This window comes from Aethalodelphis obliquidens, unplaced genomic scaffold (assembly GCF_003676395.1).
Source record: "Aethalodelphis obliquidens isolate GAN/ISIS:26980383/991018 unplaced genomic scaffold, ASM367639v1 scaffold24, whole genome shotgun sequence".
In the NCBI taxonomy this organism is placed as follows: Eukaryota; Metazoa; Chordata; class Mammalia; order Artiodactyla; family Delphinidae; genus Aethalodelphis; species Aethalodelphis obliquidens.
The window spans coordinates 621,182-636,416 of NW_020837968.1; the positions used below are offsets into that span (position 1 = coordinate 621,182).

Here is a 15,235-nt window from a genome sequence, read left to right on the forward strand (position 1 = left end):
CAGATTTTATTTTGTACAATTGATTTTTGGATTTAGTATTTTGCTTTCATAAAATTAATTATATTTGTATCTAGCAAAATGAATCAAAATGATTTTTAAATTATACGTGTTTTTGATACTTAAATGCTATTTATAATATTTATAATTTTTAAAATAGGCTTTCTTGTACTGATATTTATTTTGAAATTTACCATCCTACGTAAACATCAATTTCCAAAGAATTGATTTAATTAATAAGCACATAATTCTATTTTTTATATATTTAATTCAGTAATATTTAAAAAGAAATGATTATATCTTTGTTTTAAAAGCTTTTTAAAATTAGTTTTTATTTGATATTATCTTATTACAGTGGTTAATTTTTATTCTATGAGTGCTTTTGGTGCACTCATACCATGCTTACCACACAGTGGGATTAAGTGATTTTTGGTGCTGCTAACATAAAATAGAAGCGTGTAATGAATAACCTTTATAATGGAATTTTGGATTCTGATTACTTTATGAAAACTAATAGTACATTATATGTAAAATTTTACTGTAACAGTAAAGAGAACATGGGTATAGTTCTTTTTTGCCCTCCAGGATCAACCTGTTTGAAATAATCTAGATTTGATGTTATTTTGCCATCTTGTTTCTTGATTCTAAATGATACACACACACACACACACACACATTTTTAAAGTTTTTTGTTTTTTTTTTTTTTACAGTTACCTGCCATGGTTTGAAGTATATTACAAGCTTCTAAATACTCTGGCAGACTACTTGGCTAAGGAACTGGTAAGTCATGTTTTTTCCCCATTTTTTAAATTGTGGTAAAATACACCTAACATGATATTTACCATTTTAACTGTCTTTAAGTGTACAGTTCTGTACCATTAAATACATTCACATTGTTCTGCAGTGATCAGTACCATCATCTTTACAACCTTTTTACTTCCCAAATTGAATCTCTCTACCCATTAAACAGCAACTTCCCATTCCTCCCTGCCCTTGCCAAGTCCCTGGCAACAACCATCATACTACTTTCTGTCTGTCTGCATGGGACCATGTACCTCGTATAAGTAGAATGATACAATATAGATCCTTCTGTGACTGGCATATTTCACTTCATGTTTCAGAGTTCATCCATGTTGTAGTGTATGTCAGAATTTCCTCCCTGTTTGAGGGTGAATAATATTCTGTTATATTCACACACCACATTTTGTTTATTCATTCATACTTAGATGAACACTTGTGTTGCTTCCACCTTTCGGCTGTTGTGAACAAAGCGGCTATGAACGTGGGTGTACAAATAACTGTTTGAGTCCGTGTATTCTTTTGAGTATATTCCCAGAAGTAGAACTGCTGAATAACATGGTAATTCCGTGTTTAACTTTTTGGAGAACTGCCATAACATTTTCCACAGTGGGTGCATCAATTTACATTCCCAGGGGCAATGCACAGGGTTCCAGTTTCCCCATATCCTCCTCAGCAGTTATTTTTTGTTTTCGTTTTGTTTTGTTTTTATAATGGCCATCCTAATGGGTGTGAAGTGGTATATGATTGTGGCTTTCATGTGCGTTTCCCTAAACATTAGTGAGATAGAGTCTTTTCATGTGCTTATTGGTCATTGTATATCTTCTTTGGAGAATTATTTATTCAGGTCCTTGCCATTTTTTAATCGGGTCTTCATGTTGTTGTTGAGGAGTGGGAGTTATTTACATATTCAGATATTAATCCTTTTCAGATATATGATTTGCAAATATTTTCTCCCATTCTGTGGGTTGTCTTTTTACTTTGTTGATAGTGTCCTTTGATGCACAAAAGTTTTTAACTTTCATGAAGTCCAATTTATCTGTTTTTGTCTTTTGTTGCTTTGTGCTTTTGGTGTCATGTCAAGAAATAATTTTCAAATCCAATGTCATGCATGAAGCTTTCTTTTTTTCTTCTAAGAATTTTATAACTTTAGCTCTTATATTTATCTTTACACCTTTATTCTTTTTTCTTAAAAATAAAAACAAAACAGAAACTGAAGTTTGCTTTGAATTAATGAACTTCTCTGGGATGATAGTTTGTAAATTTTCCCCTTAATCATTCTTCCCTATTTTAAACAAGGACTAATTTACTAAGATATTAGCTATGCTATTTGATGCAATTTAATTCAAATAAAAGTTTTTTTGAAAAAAAGAATCTGCAGTGATTGCCTGTTGTTACTTTCTAATTTTGAAATGTAGGGTATATTTTCTGGTCTCTGACTATCTGCTTAAATTCTTACTTGATACTCCTCCACACTTGAGACTGTATTTTGTTTGGTCATCTGACATTGTGTTTTCTTTGCTTTTAGTTATAGCCTCAGTCTTTCTTTGAACTTTTTCCTTTATCTACACCTAGAATTTTGGTGTTCTTAGTTTTCTTTTCTCTTCTCTCTAGAAATTACTTATGGGCATCTTATGCACATTCTTAGTTGTTAAGTACCACCATATTCTGATCTCTAAGAATGATCTTTCTGAAACCTGATTATATCATTTTACTGCTTGCTTATAATCCTCTCAGTGGTTCCTTTTTTTTCTTAGAATAAAATCTAAACATGTGTGCAGCTTGACATATTAGAAGCTTCATGATCTGCCATCTGATAGTCCTTCTTGGCTTCTCTGCTCCCACTTTTCTACACACAATATACTATCCAATTATTTGGAGCCACTTAAATTTCCTAGAACACTGGTAGAACACTCATCTTTTAAAATTCAGTGTAAATATCTTTAAAAACAGACCTAAACTCAATACAAATACTACTCCAGATACTTTTTATTAAATAGAATTTAAATGTATTATTAATAAATTAAGATACTTCTTTTACTCTTCTAGTGAGCAATCTCCTAATTTGGCAATCAAATTTTATTATTATAACATAATAGCATGTTTTTAGTGTTTGTCAAAAGTCCAGGGTTTGTGTGCGTGTGCTGTGTGTGTAAACATTTCCCTCTCTACACTTGATGTACTTCTGTGAAATATTCATTAGAAGGTCATTTTACACTTGAACAATTTTATATTTAAGCTATTCAGTCATTCATTTTCCTAAGAAAATAACTGGAAATAGCAGTATTCAATTATTGCATCGAAAACCCAAAACCAGAATTCTGCTTCATTATAGTTTCTTGTTCTTTGTGTTTTTGAGTAAACATGTGGAACCAACATTAATTGTATTAGTTGTCCAACTTTTGAATATGTTACCTTCAGAAACTTAATACTTATACTTATTGTATGTCATATGCTCCCTGAGACCATACGTAGTACTGGAATATGTAAAAAAACATACTGTGGTTTCCTGAAGAGAGGAAGTGAGGGAGACTACATTTGTGTTCCTAATTAGAGGAAAAAAAAATTATAAGTTCACAGTATTAATCAATAACTGGAAGTAAATCTATGAGTGTAATAATTTTTCTTTTCATTGTTAATTCAGTGCCACAGGGTATTTAGATTGGAATTTAGATTCACAGTCAGTTATCCTTACCTGATCAGCATTAGGCAACTACAAAGGATGCTTGAAAGCTAGACATTTAAAAAATTTGTTTCCATAAGGATTTTGTATACACAGAACATCACTATCGTCCAGAATATCCTGTGGTACATTTCACTGCTTAAATGGTCAAGTGATGAATGCTTTAGAGTCCTTCTTGTTAGGTCATTCTAAAGAGAATTTCAAATAGGCAGTTTTGTTTTTTTTAATAGATCTTTATTGGAGTATAATTGCTTCACAATACTGTGTTAGTTTCTGTTGTACAACAGAGTGAATCATCTATATGCATACATATATCCCCATATCCCCTCCCTCCCACCCTCCCTATCCCACCCCTCTAGGTGGTCACAAAGCACAGAGCTGACCTCCCTGTGCTATTCGGCTGCTTCCCATTAGCTATCTATTTTACATTCGCAGACATAGAATGGACTTGAGGACACGGGGGAGAGGGGGAAGCTGGGGTGAAGTGAGAGTAGCATTGACATATATACACTAACGAAAATAGGCAGTTTTGAGTACACACTCTTGCAAGAATTTGTAGAGATCTGAATTATTAAGTTTTCATAGTCAAGTTATGAGAAATTGTGAGAAGTCATGTGTGTCTTGTATCCATATCCCTTAAAATGAATGATTAACTTCTTTGAACAACTGCCTTTACCTTTGGTTTATTCTCCCAACATAAACATTTTAAGAGAGAATAAAAATAACTATGTATATGAGAAGCTACCTTCACGTATTTATTGCTGGATTTGTATGTGTAATTCAGAAAAGTGAGTGTGCACATCAAGGTACATTATTACTGTACAAACCCCATAAAGTAGATGTGTTATATATTTTACGTCATCCCATTTAGCATGGGGCAAATAGTAACTAAGAGCTACTTAGAAAAGAAGTATTTAGAATATTTGCATCTTGCATCAAAGTGGCATCTTAGTACAATAATCTTACTTAAATTGTACCTATTTCTTAAAAACTAGGTTTGTGATTTTAAAATTAAAATGGAAAATGCAAGCATTCCTCTGCACTAAATAGTTGGCCAAGTTGTGAATGCAAAGGAAAAGTTCTTGAAGCGAATTAAAAGTACTACTTCAGTGAACACATGAATGGTAAGAAAGCAAAACAGCCTTATTGCTGATATGGAGAAAGTTTTAGTGGTCTAGATAGAAGATCAAAGCAGCCACAACATTCCTTTAAGCCAAAGCCTCATCCACAGCAAGGTTCTACCTCTCTTCAACTCTGCGAAGGCTGAGAGGGGCGAAGAGGCTGCAGAAGGAAAGACTGAAGCTGGCAGAGGTTGGTTTAATGAGGTTTAAGGAAAGAAGCCATCCGTTTAACATAAAGTGCAAGGTGAAGCAGCAAGTGCTGATGTAGAAGCTGCAGCAAGATCCAGGACATCTCCTAAGATAATTAATGAAGGTGGCTGCACTAAACAACAGATATTCAGTGTAGAGGAAACAGCCTTCTGTTGGAAGAAGATGCAATCTAGGACTTTCATAGCTGGAGAGGAGAAGTCAGTGCCTACTTTTCAAAGCTTCAAAGGACAGGCTGACTCCTTAGGGGCTAGTGCAGCTGGTGACTTTAAGTTGAAGCCAATGCTCATTTATTATTCCAAAAATCCTAGGACCCTTAAGAATTATGCTGAATCTACTCTGCCTGTGCTCTATAAATGGAACAACAAAGCCTGGATGACAGCACATCTGTTTACAGCATGGTTTACTGAATATCTTAAACCCACTGTTGAGACCTACTGCTCAGAAAAAAATTCCTTTCAAAATATTACTGTTTATTGACAGTGCCTCTGGTCACCCAAGGGCTCTGATGGAAATGGACAACAAGATTATTGTTTTCTTCACGCCTGCTAACACAACATCCATTCTTCAGCCCGTTGATCAAGGAGTAATTTTGACTTTTATTTATTATCATTATTTTAAATTTATGTTTATATTTATTGTATTTATCATTTTAAAATTTATTATTAAGTCTTATCATTTAAGAAATACATTGCGGGAGACTGTAGCTGCCACGGATAGTGATTCCTCTGATGGATCTGGGCACAGTAAATTGAAAACCCTCTGGGAAAGATTCACCATTTTAGATGCCATTAAGAACACTTTTGGTTCATGGGAAGAGGTAAAATATCAATATTCACTGGAGCTTGAATAAGTTGATTCCAACCCTATTGGATGACTTTGAGTTGGGGGGATTCAAGACTTGACTGGAGGAAGTAACTGCCGATGTGGTAGAAATAGCAAGGAAATGAGAATTAGAAGTGGAGCCTGAAGATGTGACAGTTGCTACAATCTCATGATAAAACTTGAACAGACGAAGAATCGCTTCTTTATGGATGAGCAAAGAAAGTGGCTTTTTGAGATGGAATCTACTCCTGGTGAAGGTGCCGTGACGATTGTTGAAATGACAACAAAGGATTCGGAATATAACATGAGCTTAGTTGATGAAGCAGCAGCAGGGTTTGAGACGATTGACTCCAATTTTGAAATAAGTTCTACTGTGAGTAAAATGCTATCAAACAGCATCGCAGACTGCCGATGAAAGGGAGAGTCAGTTGATGCAGCAAAGTTTATTGTCTTGTTTGAAGAAACTGCCACGGCGACCCCACCCTTCAGCACCCACCAGCCTCATCAGTCAGCAGCATCAACATCGAGGCAAACCCTCCACCAGTGAAAAGATTCTGACTTGCTGAAGGCCCAGATGATGGTTAGCATTGTTTAGTATGCTAAAAAAGTATTTTAAATTAAGATATGATGTTTTTTTTAGACATAATGCTTTCGCACATTTAATATACTACAGTGTAGTGTAAACATAACTTTCATATGCACTAGGATACTGAAAAATGCATGAGACTCGCGTTATTGCTATATTTGCTTAATTGCGGTAGTCTGGAACTGAACCCCCCATATCTCCAGGGTCTGCCTGTATATAACACGTCTGAAGTGAGTAGGCACAGTGAATGATTTTGTCAAGTAGTTTTAATTGTATTTACTTAGTTCCTATTTCATTTATAAAATGTACTTTTTTTTTTTTTTTAAACTCTAGGAAGATGATTTGAATGAAACTCTCAAATCACTCTATAACCAGCCAGTACCAAAGGCAAACACTCCTGTCAATTTGAGTGTGGTAAGTATTGAGTCAGTAATTGATGTTTTGAGTCACAGCAGTTTAGAAACTCTGCTGAGTCACCCATGCTGCCATGAAGACTTTAATGCCTGCACTGACATTACTACATGGTGATATTGAGGCTTTCTGACATACTTTAACTATCATAACATGATATGATAGATGTATACTTCGGTAGTTGTTAAATCACAGATTTTTAAATTATATGCTAAAAGTTACCAAATATCTGAGAATATTTTGATTGCAAGAAACATTGATTTTCAGGTAAAATCTGTCCATAATAAGAAAATACACACCCACACCCACACAAGTATACAATACCAAATACCCCTCATAAAATGAAAACAGTACATAATAAGTATTGAAAATGTACTGTATAACCAACTATATGATAAAGATTCTGGGTTAAAAAACTCTTTCCCCATACTTCAATACATCTTTTAGTATAATCACCAAATACTGGAAATATGATTAAAGTTTCTCAAAGCAGTAAGGCTGTGGTGGTATAGATTATTTACCACTGAAACTTTTAATGAACTGTACTGTCTATAACTAAAATCACCCTAGTACTTTGGGAGGCTTTGTAAGTGTTCAAAATTAATAATCACAAAATATGAATGTTTTCGTTAATTTTCTTCATTAATTTGGCATATAATAGAATGTTAAAATTTACCTATGTTGATTTTGGTTCTTCCAAAATAACAATAAACTGTCCTGATTAAGGAAGGAAAATATATAATGATGCAAGAGAAATTGAAGGAGAAAGCAATTTGAAATGTATGTAATCGTGTTAATAGGTCTTTTGGTGGTTTTTTTTATATTTAACATCTTTATTGGAGTATAATTGCTTTACAATGTTGTGTTAGTTCCTGCTGTACAACAAAGTGAATCAGCTATACGTACACATATATCCCCATATCTCCTCCCTCTTGCGTCTCCCTCCCACCCTCCCTATCCCACCCCTCTAGGTGGTCACGAAGCACTGAGCTGATGTCCCTGTGCTATGCGGCTGCTTCCCACTAGCTATCTATTTTACATTTGGTAGTGTATATATGTCCATACCACTCTCTCACTTCGTCCCAGCTTACCCTTCTCCCCTCCCCGTGTCCTCAAGTCCATTCTCTACATCTGCGTCTTTATTCCTGTCCTGCCCCTAGGTCTGTCTGAACCCTTTTTTTTTTTTTTTTTAGATTCCATATATATGTGTTAGCATATGGTATTTGCAAGATAAGGAAACTGTTAGCCTTATTTCATTCTTTCTTTGGTAATAACTTTCTTCTTGCTTAGATTTCCCCCTGTAATTTTGTTTGATCATAATATTCCCCTCTGTGGTTTCCTTCTTTATATTTCTGGTGGCAGCAGCCTAGTCTGGGTGCTCATCACTTCAAGCAGTCCTTAGTCTACAGCCTCTCCTTCCAGTCCCTTCTAAAGGCTGTAAGATCAAACTTCCTTCAACTATGTAAAGTCCCCTGATGAAAACCTTTAGTAGTCCCCCATTTTCGGTAGAATTTGTCCAAATTTTTGGCCTTTCAGGACCATCCACTTCTTAGCCTCAATCCAGCTTTTCACTTTTCTGTCTCAGTTTTTTTCCCCATGAATTGATTCTCTACTCTGGTCACAGTTTTCTGTTCATCTTCTCGAGTGAACATTGTGCTTTCTTGGTTGTACAGCTTCCTCTAAAACCTCTTGTAGACTATGTATCTTTAGAACTAGCTCAGTTCCCACCTCTGTGAAATGTTCACTTGTTGTTAACAGCATAATGTTCTCGGCCCCTTTATGTCTGAATCCTCTTTTGTTGCTTAATGCCAAAGTGGAAATAAATGTTATGTAGTCATTTAGAGATTGGGGGCTGGAAAGCTAAGGATAACCTGGAATTTTTTTGTTTAGCGGTACACAGGCCTCTCACTGTTGTGGCCTCTCCCGTTGCGGAGCACAGGCTCCGGACGCGCAGGCTCAGCGGCCATGGCTCACGGGCCCAGCCGCTCTGCGGCATGTGGGATCTTCCCGGACTGGGGCGCGAACCCGTGTCCCCTGTATCGGCAGGCGGACTCTCAACCACTGCGCCACCAGGGAAGCCCTAACCTGGAATTTTTAACCGGAATCGGGGAGTCATCTGCAGACATGGTTGTGGGAATAACTGAGCAATTTAAAGGGCAGAATGTAGAGAGGATAGAGCAGAGGGTAAGGTCTAATTGCCCGAAGAAGTTGTGTGGAAGAAGAGAGTACATGGAGGGAGAGGACTGGAGGAAGGAGCAGTTAAGGAGAAACTCAGATTTGTATGACGTCATTGAAGCCGAAAGAATGCAGGTTCACAGTTAGTGGGAATGAAGTACAAAGGACAAGGAAAAATGCCCCGGAGAAGGAGGAAAAGCTCTGGATTTTCTGAAAATAAGTGTTTTTCTTTGGAAGAGTTGTATGTATGAAGTGATTCTAACACTTTGTTAAATGGTGAAGGAAACATACTGTAAGTGCTAAGATGATAGAGGCAGCTGTGGAAAGCTGAGAAATAAAAATATATTCTCTAAATTTGACAGTATTATTTGTTCAGGAGTAACTAAATATCTTATAAAAATACATTTCAGAAATATTGGATATTGAAACACTTTACCTTTATTAATAAGAACTGTAAGTCAAAGATGTCTAGGCTTCTTAATACCCAAAGACTAGAAGATTTTGGTTTAAATCACAGTCACTGAATGTGTGATGTGAGGCAAAAAAGTTAATCTCTTTTGATGTTCCCTTTTATCCATTTGAGAAATTTAGTGAATCAGTTTTTGAGAGAGTTGTTTGGGGAATTTTATGAAATGATATATTTAGATATACCACAAAAAGCTATTTGAATGTTAGTTGCTAGTAAGTTGACGTTTCATTTGATAAGGAGAGGATTTTTATTATATCTGAAATAATCTTGGTAAAGGAATTTGAGTGACTGTGTTGTATTTCTATGTCTGATGGTTATTTTTATATTTTAAGCCTCACATATAAGCTTTTTTTTTTTTTTTTTTTTTTTTTTTTGGCGGTACGCGGGCCTCTCACTGCCGTGGCCTCTCCTGTTGCAGAGCACAGGCTCCGGACGCGCAGGCTCAGTGGCCATGGCTCACGGGCCCAGCCACTCTGCGACATGTAGGATCCTTCCGGACCGGGGCACGAACCCGTGTCCCCTGTGTCCCCTGCATCGGCAGGCGGACTCTCAACCACTGTGCCACCAGGGAAGCCCCACATATAAGCTTTTGAATCAGTAGTCTGTGATAGGTTTCAAATCTTGTTCACCTGTTCTCAATACAATATCTTAGGTATTGTTAAATCCAACTGGTTGATAAACCTTTATGTAAAGTCCACTCAGTAATTTCATTTGACTTCAATAGTAGGTTATAAAGTCACGTGCCAGTGCTGTGCAGTTAATGACCAGCAAAACTGGGATGAAAACACTTGTCTTCACCTACTAGTACAGTTTTAGTTTTGTGATGTCAGGTTAAAATTGATGGTCATAGGCATTTTTGTTCCTCCACAAGTAGAAAAGAAATTTTTGTTTGTTTGCAGAATTTCCATTATAAAAATATGACAAGACTTGAGAAACTGCTGTGATTTTCTTAAAATTTCGTATTTCATTAATATTCCGTCACATGAGTTTTTCAAGACTTGACATTATAACCACTAGAATATCACAGAGATTTTATGAAATGTTAATATCTAATGTAAATGCTTATTTTGAAAGTACATTTCAAAGCCATTAAATATCCACAGAATTCTGTACTCTCAGTCAAGAATTAAAGTGCTTCAAGATTTTTCTAGCAAGAACTAGCAAATCAGCATTTAAAACATTTGTAATGAATGCTATTCAAATGTTTTCAGCAGATAATGTGGCTACATGGGTTTGTCTCAAATACACAGCAAATTGTTGTGTAAATTTCTCCCATGAAAGTAAAGTACTCATTTTGTCTCTTATGTATTGTAAGAACCAAGAAATATTTATTGCCAGTGAGCAAGTTCTGAAAGATCAGCCCTCCCTAGCACGGGTGAGTTCAAAGGACATTGGCTTCTGAAAATCACTGTTAAATTGGGAAGTTAATTACTTCTTTCACTATGTCTTTAAGATTCACTCTGGTCCTTTGGGAAGTGGTAAATTTGCTTCTTTTAAGAAAATTAATCATTCAGATTATATTTTCTGTTTATACTATTTTTTAAAGCATAGCTTTATGAAATACAGTGCTATTAAAAATCCATCCAAATACAAATAGCTAATAGAGACCAAATCCATGCTTACCCTCGTGTCAGTGGTGGTGATGTCAAAGTGGGCTCACTACATGGGTGTCTGTCACATGTTTTGTCCAGGGTCTCAGGACCTTGTTCTTCCACCCTGCAAGCCACGCATTGTGACGGTGCCAACTAGCCTTGCTCTGACTAGTTCAGTGGTGCTCAGTATTGGCTAGAATGGTTTTTTGCCCCCAAATCTTTAATTATAAGACAGTATTAAGTAGGTCCTTATGTGAGATAGTAAAATGATTTTGGAGATTAATATGAACAGAAAATAAAATGATTTTGGTGATTGACTTGTACTCTGATTCTGGGTGGTAAAATTTGGGAACATTCTGTGAAACGTGAAGGTGTGCACAGTATGCTTTTTGTGTAAATGTGTCTATGAACTGTTGTATTGCTTTGAATGTTATAGAAGCTAATTAACATTTGTTTAGTGCGTGTATAAAAGTCATATTTTGGGTTAATTACCTTTTAAGAAGTTTTAAATATTAAAAAATTATTTTTTATTTCTGCTTTCTAAATAATATAGTGGCTGATATGTACCAGAGAAATTTATGGGGACTTAACTGTAGGAACTCAAAAATCTCAATAGATTTTGATATATTCTTGGGTAAACAAGCCTTATTTTTCCAGGTTCCCTAAACCAAATGTGTTAAAATTACCTATCTATCTATTTTTCAGTAATTTGCTTTTGTCGTCTTAATAAACTTTTTCTAGGATTCCCACTTCAATTTTAAAGTGAAATATTTTTAACCAACACTTAAACTTTTTGTATGAGAAAGTTATTGCTAAATCTCATATAAACCTGCTATCTCATTTAAGAATCTCTCAAATTCAGCAAACCCTGAGCATCAGTCCTTGGTATTTATTTAGTTGATATGTTTTAAAATTTTTAATCTCAAATTATACGTAATGCTACCAAATTTTAATTCTCCTTTTCTTTTGTGATTTATTTCTGTTGATTAGCATTCCTACTTCATTGCCCCTGATGTAACTGGACTCCCAACAATACCGGAGAGTGTAAGTTTTCTCTGTTTTTATTCTACTGATATTATGAAATTTATTTATTTTGGTCTCACTGTTTAAGGATTTCTTTGTAGAAAAATAGAAAACATTGTAACTCTCTGTGAGAAAAAATGAAAAAATAAAGAATAATGTTGTTATCTCTTTTTCTTCTTTATGTATCTGCTACTTTACCTCCTGTAGATAAGACAAATTATATGAGAAAAACGATTTCTACCATTTGAGATAGTTCAGTAGGATAGTCTGTGTTCAGTTAGGTCCTGAGCTCCCCAGATTAGGCAGAAGAGAGGTCTCAGGAGGTGACTCCTTTTGGCAGGGAAGGAACACGTGCAATGGGAAATATTTTCACGCAAATAGTTACTTTAGTGAAATGACCATAGTATTTAGATTCCTTGTATATATATATATCTTTTCAAATTTTAGATGTTCTCTACTTGATTTCCTGATTTTTAATATAAGTAATACATGTTTTGTAAGGCTTGAAGGATACTACAAGAAATTATAAAATTGCTACAGTTCACATTTATTTAGAGTCCTGATTGTAGCCTTACTAGAAATATTTTCAGTGTTTTAGTAGTTATTACAAATTAAAATTCTGTAGAAAAGCTTACATGGATAAATGGAATTGACAAGTACACTTTTGGATGCTGTGTGAAAAGGAAGTATTTCCTTTCATAATTTTTTTCAGCTTTGTTTGGAAAGATAAAATGAATTAGTAGAAATAATTCAGTCAAAGTGAAGGAAACATCAACTTAAGGAATATGTATTATTTTCCTCAGAACTCTATTGTGCTTCCAAAAATGTTTTTGAACCTACTGAGTGTTAGGTTTCCAAAAGCACGTGGGTTATAAGTGAGCGAACAAAGTCCAAGAAGACAATTGTAAATTTCCTAATTTCGAACCGAGACTGTCAGTGGTGTCTTTGGTACAGATGAGTCCAGTTAACTCCTGTGAGAGACTGCGTTCAGCTGCTCTTCACGTGGGCCTGGGATAGACCATCAGATCAGCAGGTCACGTCCCAGGCTCTCAGGTCTTGTGCGAGTCCACCGCGGGCTGCGGGTGTCTGCTAGGTTTCCTGGAGGCTGACTCACCGCCTTGACGCATGCGCGCCTGCCCCCACATCAGGGTTGTTAATAAGTCAGTCTCTTGCTCCAGCCTCTCCCCTTCTTACCTTTCTTGAATTTACTGATAAGCCGCTAACAGCTTGATTTAACAAACTTCACAAACTTTGCTGTGACTTTGGAAGTTTTAAAGAACCATTCTAAGGAAAAACTGCCACTGAGAATATACATTTTTACATCTCCATTAATATATTTTATTTTTAGAATGTCCTGTTTAGGGAAGAGGAAAAAAAAAAAAAGCAAGGACCTCTACATAAGGCAGCATTCTGCATTGAGAAATAATTCCCCATCTAGAAATTATCTTTGAGATTATAGGAAAAATATTAACGTTGAATGACATAAAAGTAATTTTGTATTATGAAGACTTGAAATAGAAGGTGAGGTGTGCTTCAGCTAGAGAAAACAGGAAATGAATCTCTCCACCAAGTTCAGCATCACTCACTGTTTCCGTTTATGTGCCCTGCTGTGATTACTGGTTTGTTCTGGGAAGGTCTGTACCTCACAGAAATAGAAGAAACATTGGATTTCTTAGTTTCCTGCTCAACTAGAAGTTTTAGCCTTCTGGGTCATAGTGCACCTGGCACTGCAGTTGCAGTCTGTTGTCATCTCATTCAGTCTCTTTATCACTTGTTGCTTTCTGATGGGCTTAAGTTTGAGTACAGAAAATTAAAAATAAGTAAGAGGAGAGGATCTAAAAGTGAAAGTTAACGCAGCTTACCCCAGTTTTGTTCCTATGTGGGGAAAACAATTTGAAGTGTTAAGTCAATGAATCAAATTAACACCAACTTTTATTTGGTTATAGTGGTATAAAGCAGGCCTGACATGGGATATAAATGAGATCTTCCTTAATAAAGAATCAAAGGTGGGCTTCCCTGGTGGCGCAGTGGTTGAGAGTCCGCCTGCCGATGCAGGGGACGCAGGTTCGTGCCCCGGTCCGGGAAGATCCCACATGCTGCGGAGAGGCTGGGCCCGTGAGCCGTGGCCGATGAGTCTGCGCGTCCGGAGCCTGTGCCCCGCAACGGGAGAGGCCACAACAGTGAGAGGCCCGCGTACCGCAAAAAAAAAAAAAAAAAGAATCAAGGGTCTGCTTTATAAACCCATCTCATCCTGTGGTTGCCTTATGCGTAGCCTATAGTTTCAGGCAATGATTTTGCCTGCTGGCTGATTGGCAAACAGAGGGAGACTCAAATGTATTTTCTGGAGCAGCAGTTCTCAAAGTTCAGTGTGTGTAAGAACCACTGGCAGTATTTTTTTAGAAAATGGATTCCTGGGGCTGTACTCTGAAGATTACTACTCAGCAGGTCTAGGTTGGGGCCCAGAAAACAGGCTTCTTTTTCAGGTGCCTGGGGAGGGAGGGTGGGAAAGATGTGATGCTCTGATCACCCTTTGAGAATGTTTTCGTAGAGTAGGGCTATGTTTCAAATAATAGTAGAAGGCTACGTGCTCTGTGTGGCGGCAGAATAGAATTAAATTTAATTATTTTAATGAATACCACTTATTCTCCTAACATTGTTTGTACTTCAGACTCTGTGGCGAACGTATCAGATACTTTCCCTGTAACTTACACAGTTGTCTCTGGCTTGTGCAGAGGAACCTCACGGAGTACTTTGTGGCTGTGGACGTGAACAACATGCTGCAGCTCTACGCCAGCATGCTGCACGAGAGGCGCATCATCATCACCTCCGGCAAACTCAGCACCGTGAGTATCTCACACTCCCCTCCGCGCGGAAAGACCTGCAGCCCACGCAGAGGCAGAAATGCTCTGCGTGTGCTTACGAGACAATATCTACATACCCTTTTGATATATGGTTTTAATCTGGCTCTTGGAGTACAAAGGTCTGATTTATGGAAGGCCTTCGCGGGTGCATTAAGTCAGGTTAATTATTTTTTCTTATCAGAAGATGAGAGTTTTTTTTTTTCTTTTTTCTTTTTAACTCTCCAGAGTTCATTTTAGTGCCTTCTACCGTCTAACGAATTCTTAAGAGCTATTATGAGATCTTTATTATTCACTTGAGGCTTTTTCCATTGGAGCTACTTGAAAGAAATCAAGGGGCCATGATAATAGCTGCTATCCTAACCTGGTAATAGGTAGATTCATCTTTGTTGCCAAGTAGTGGTTTGGGAGTGGGTTCTATAATAGTTCTGATTTGGAGGAGCTCTTCAGACTGATAATAACTTAAAAGTCAAAATAGCGTGTTTTTTTA

General features: G+C 36.5%; 1 protein-coding gene across 10 annotated transcripts in view; it reads left to right on the forward strand.

The window, feature by feature from the left end:
- The window catches only part of DENND1B (DENN domain containing 1B), a 260,763-nt gene that overhangs the window by 116,520 nt on the left and 129,008 nt on the right, over positions 1-15,235 (forward strand). For 4 of the 10 annotated variants that reach the window (XM_027122127.1, XM_027122128.1, XM_027122129.1 and 1 more), the window contains exons 6-10: positions 708-777; positions 6,551-6,631; positions 10,588-10,647; positions 11,855-11,908; positions 14,620-14,730. In XM_027122127.1, the coding sequence (XP_026977928.1) occupies positions 708-777; positions 6,551-6,631; positions 10,588-10,647; positions 11,855-11,908; positions 14,620-14,730 (376 nt within the window). The remainder of the gene's footprint in view (positions 1-707; positions 778-6,550; positions 6,632-10,587; positions 10,648-11,854; positions 11,909-14,619; positions 14,731-15,235) is intronic. The other 6 variants (XM_027122130.1, XM_027122132.1, XM_027122134.1 and 3 more) reach the window with 3 other exon arrangements.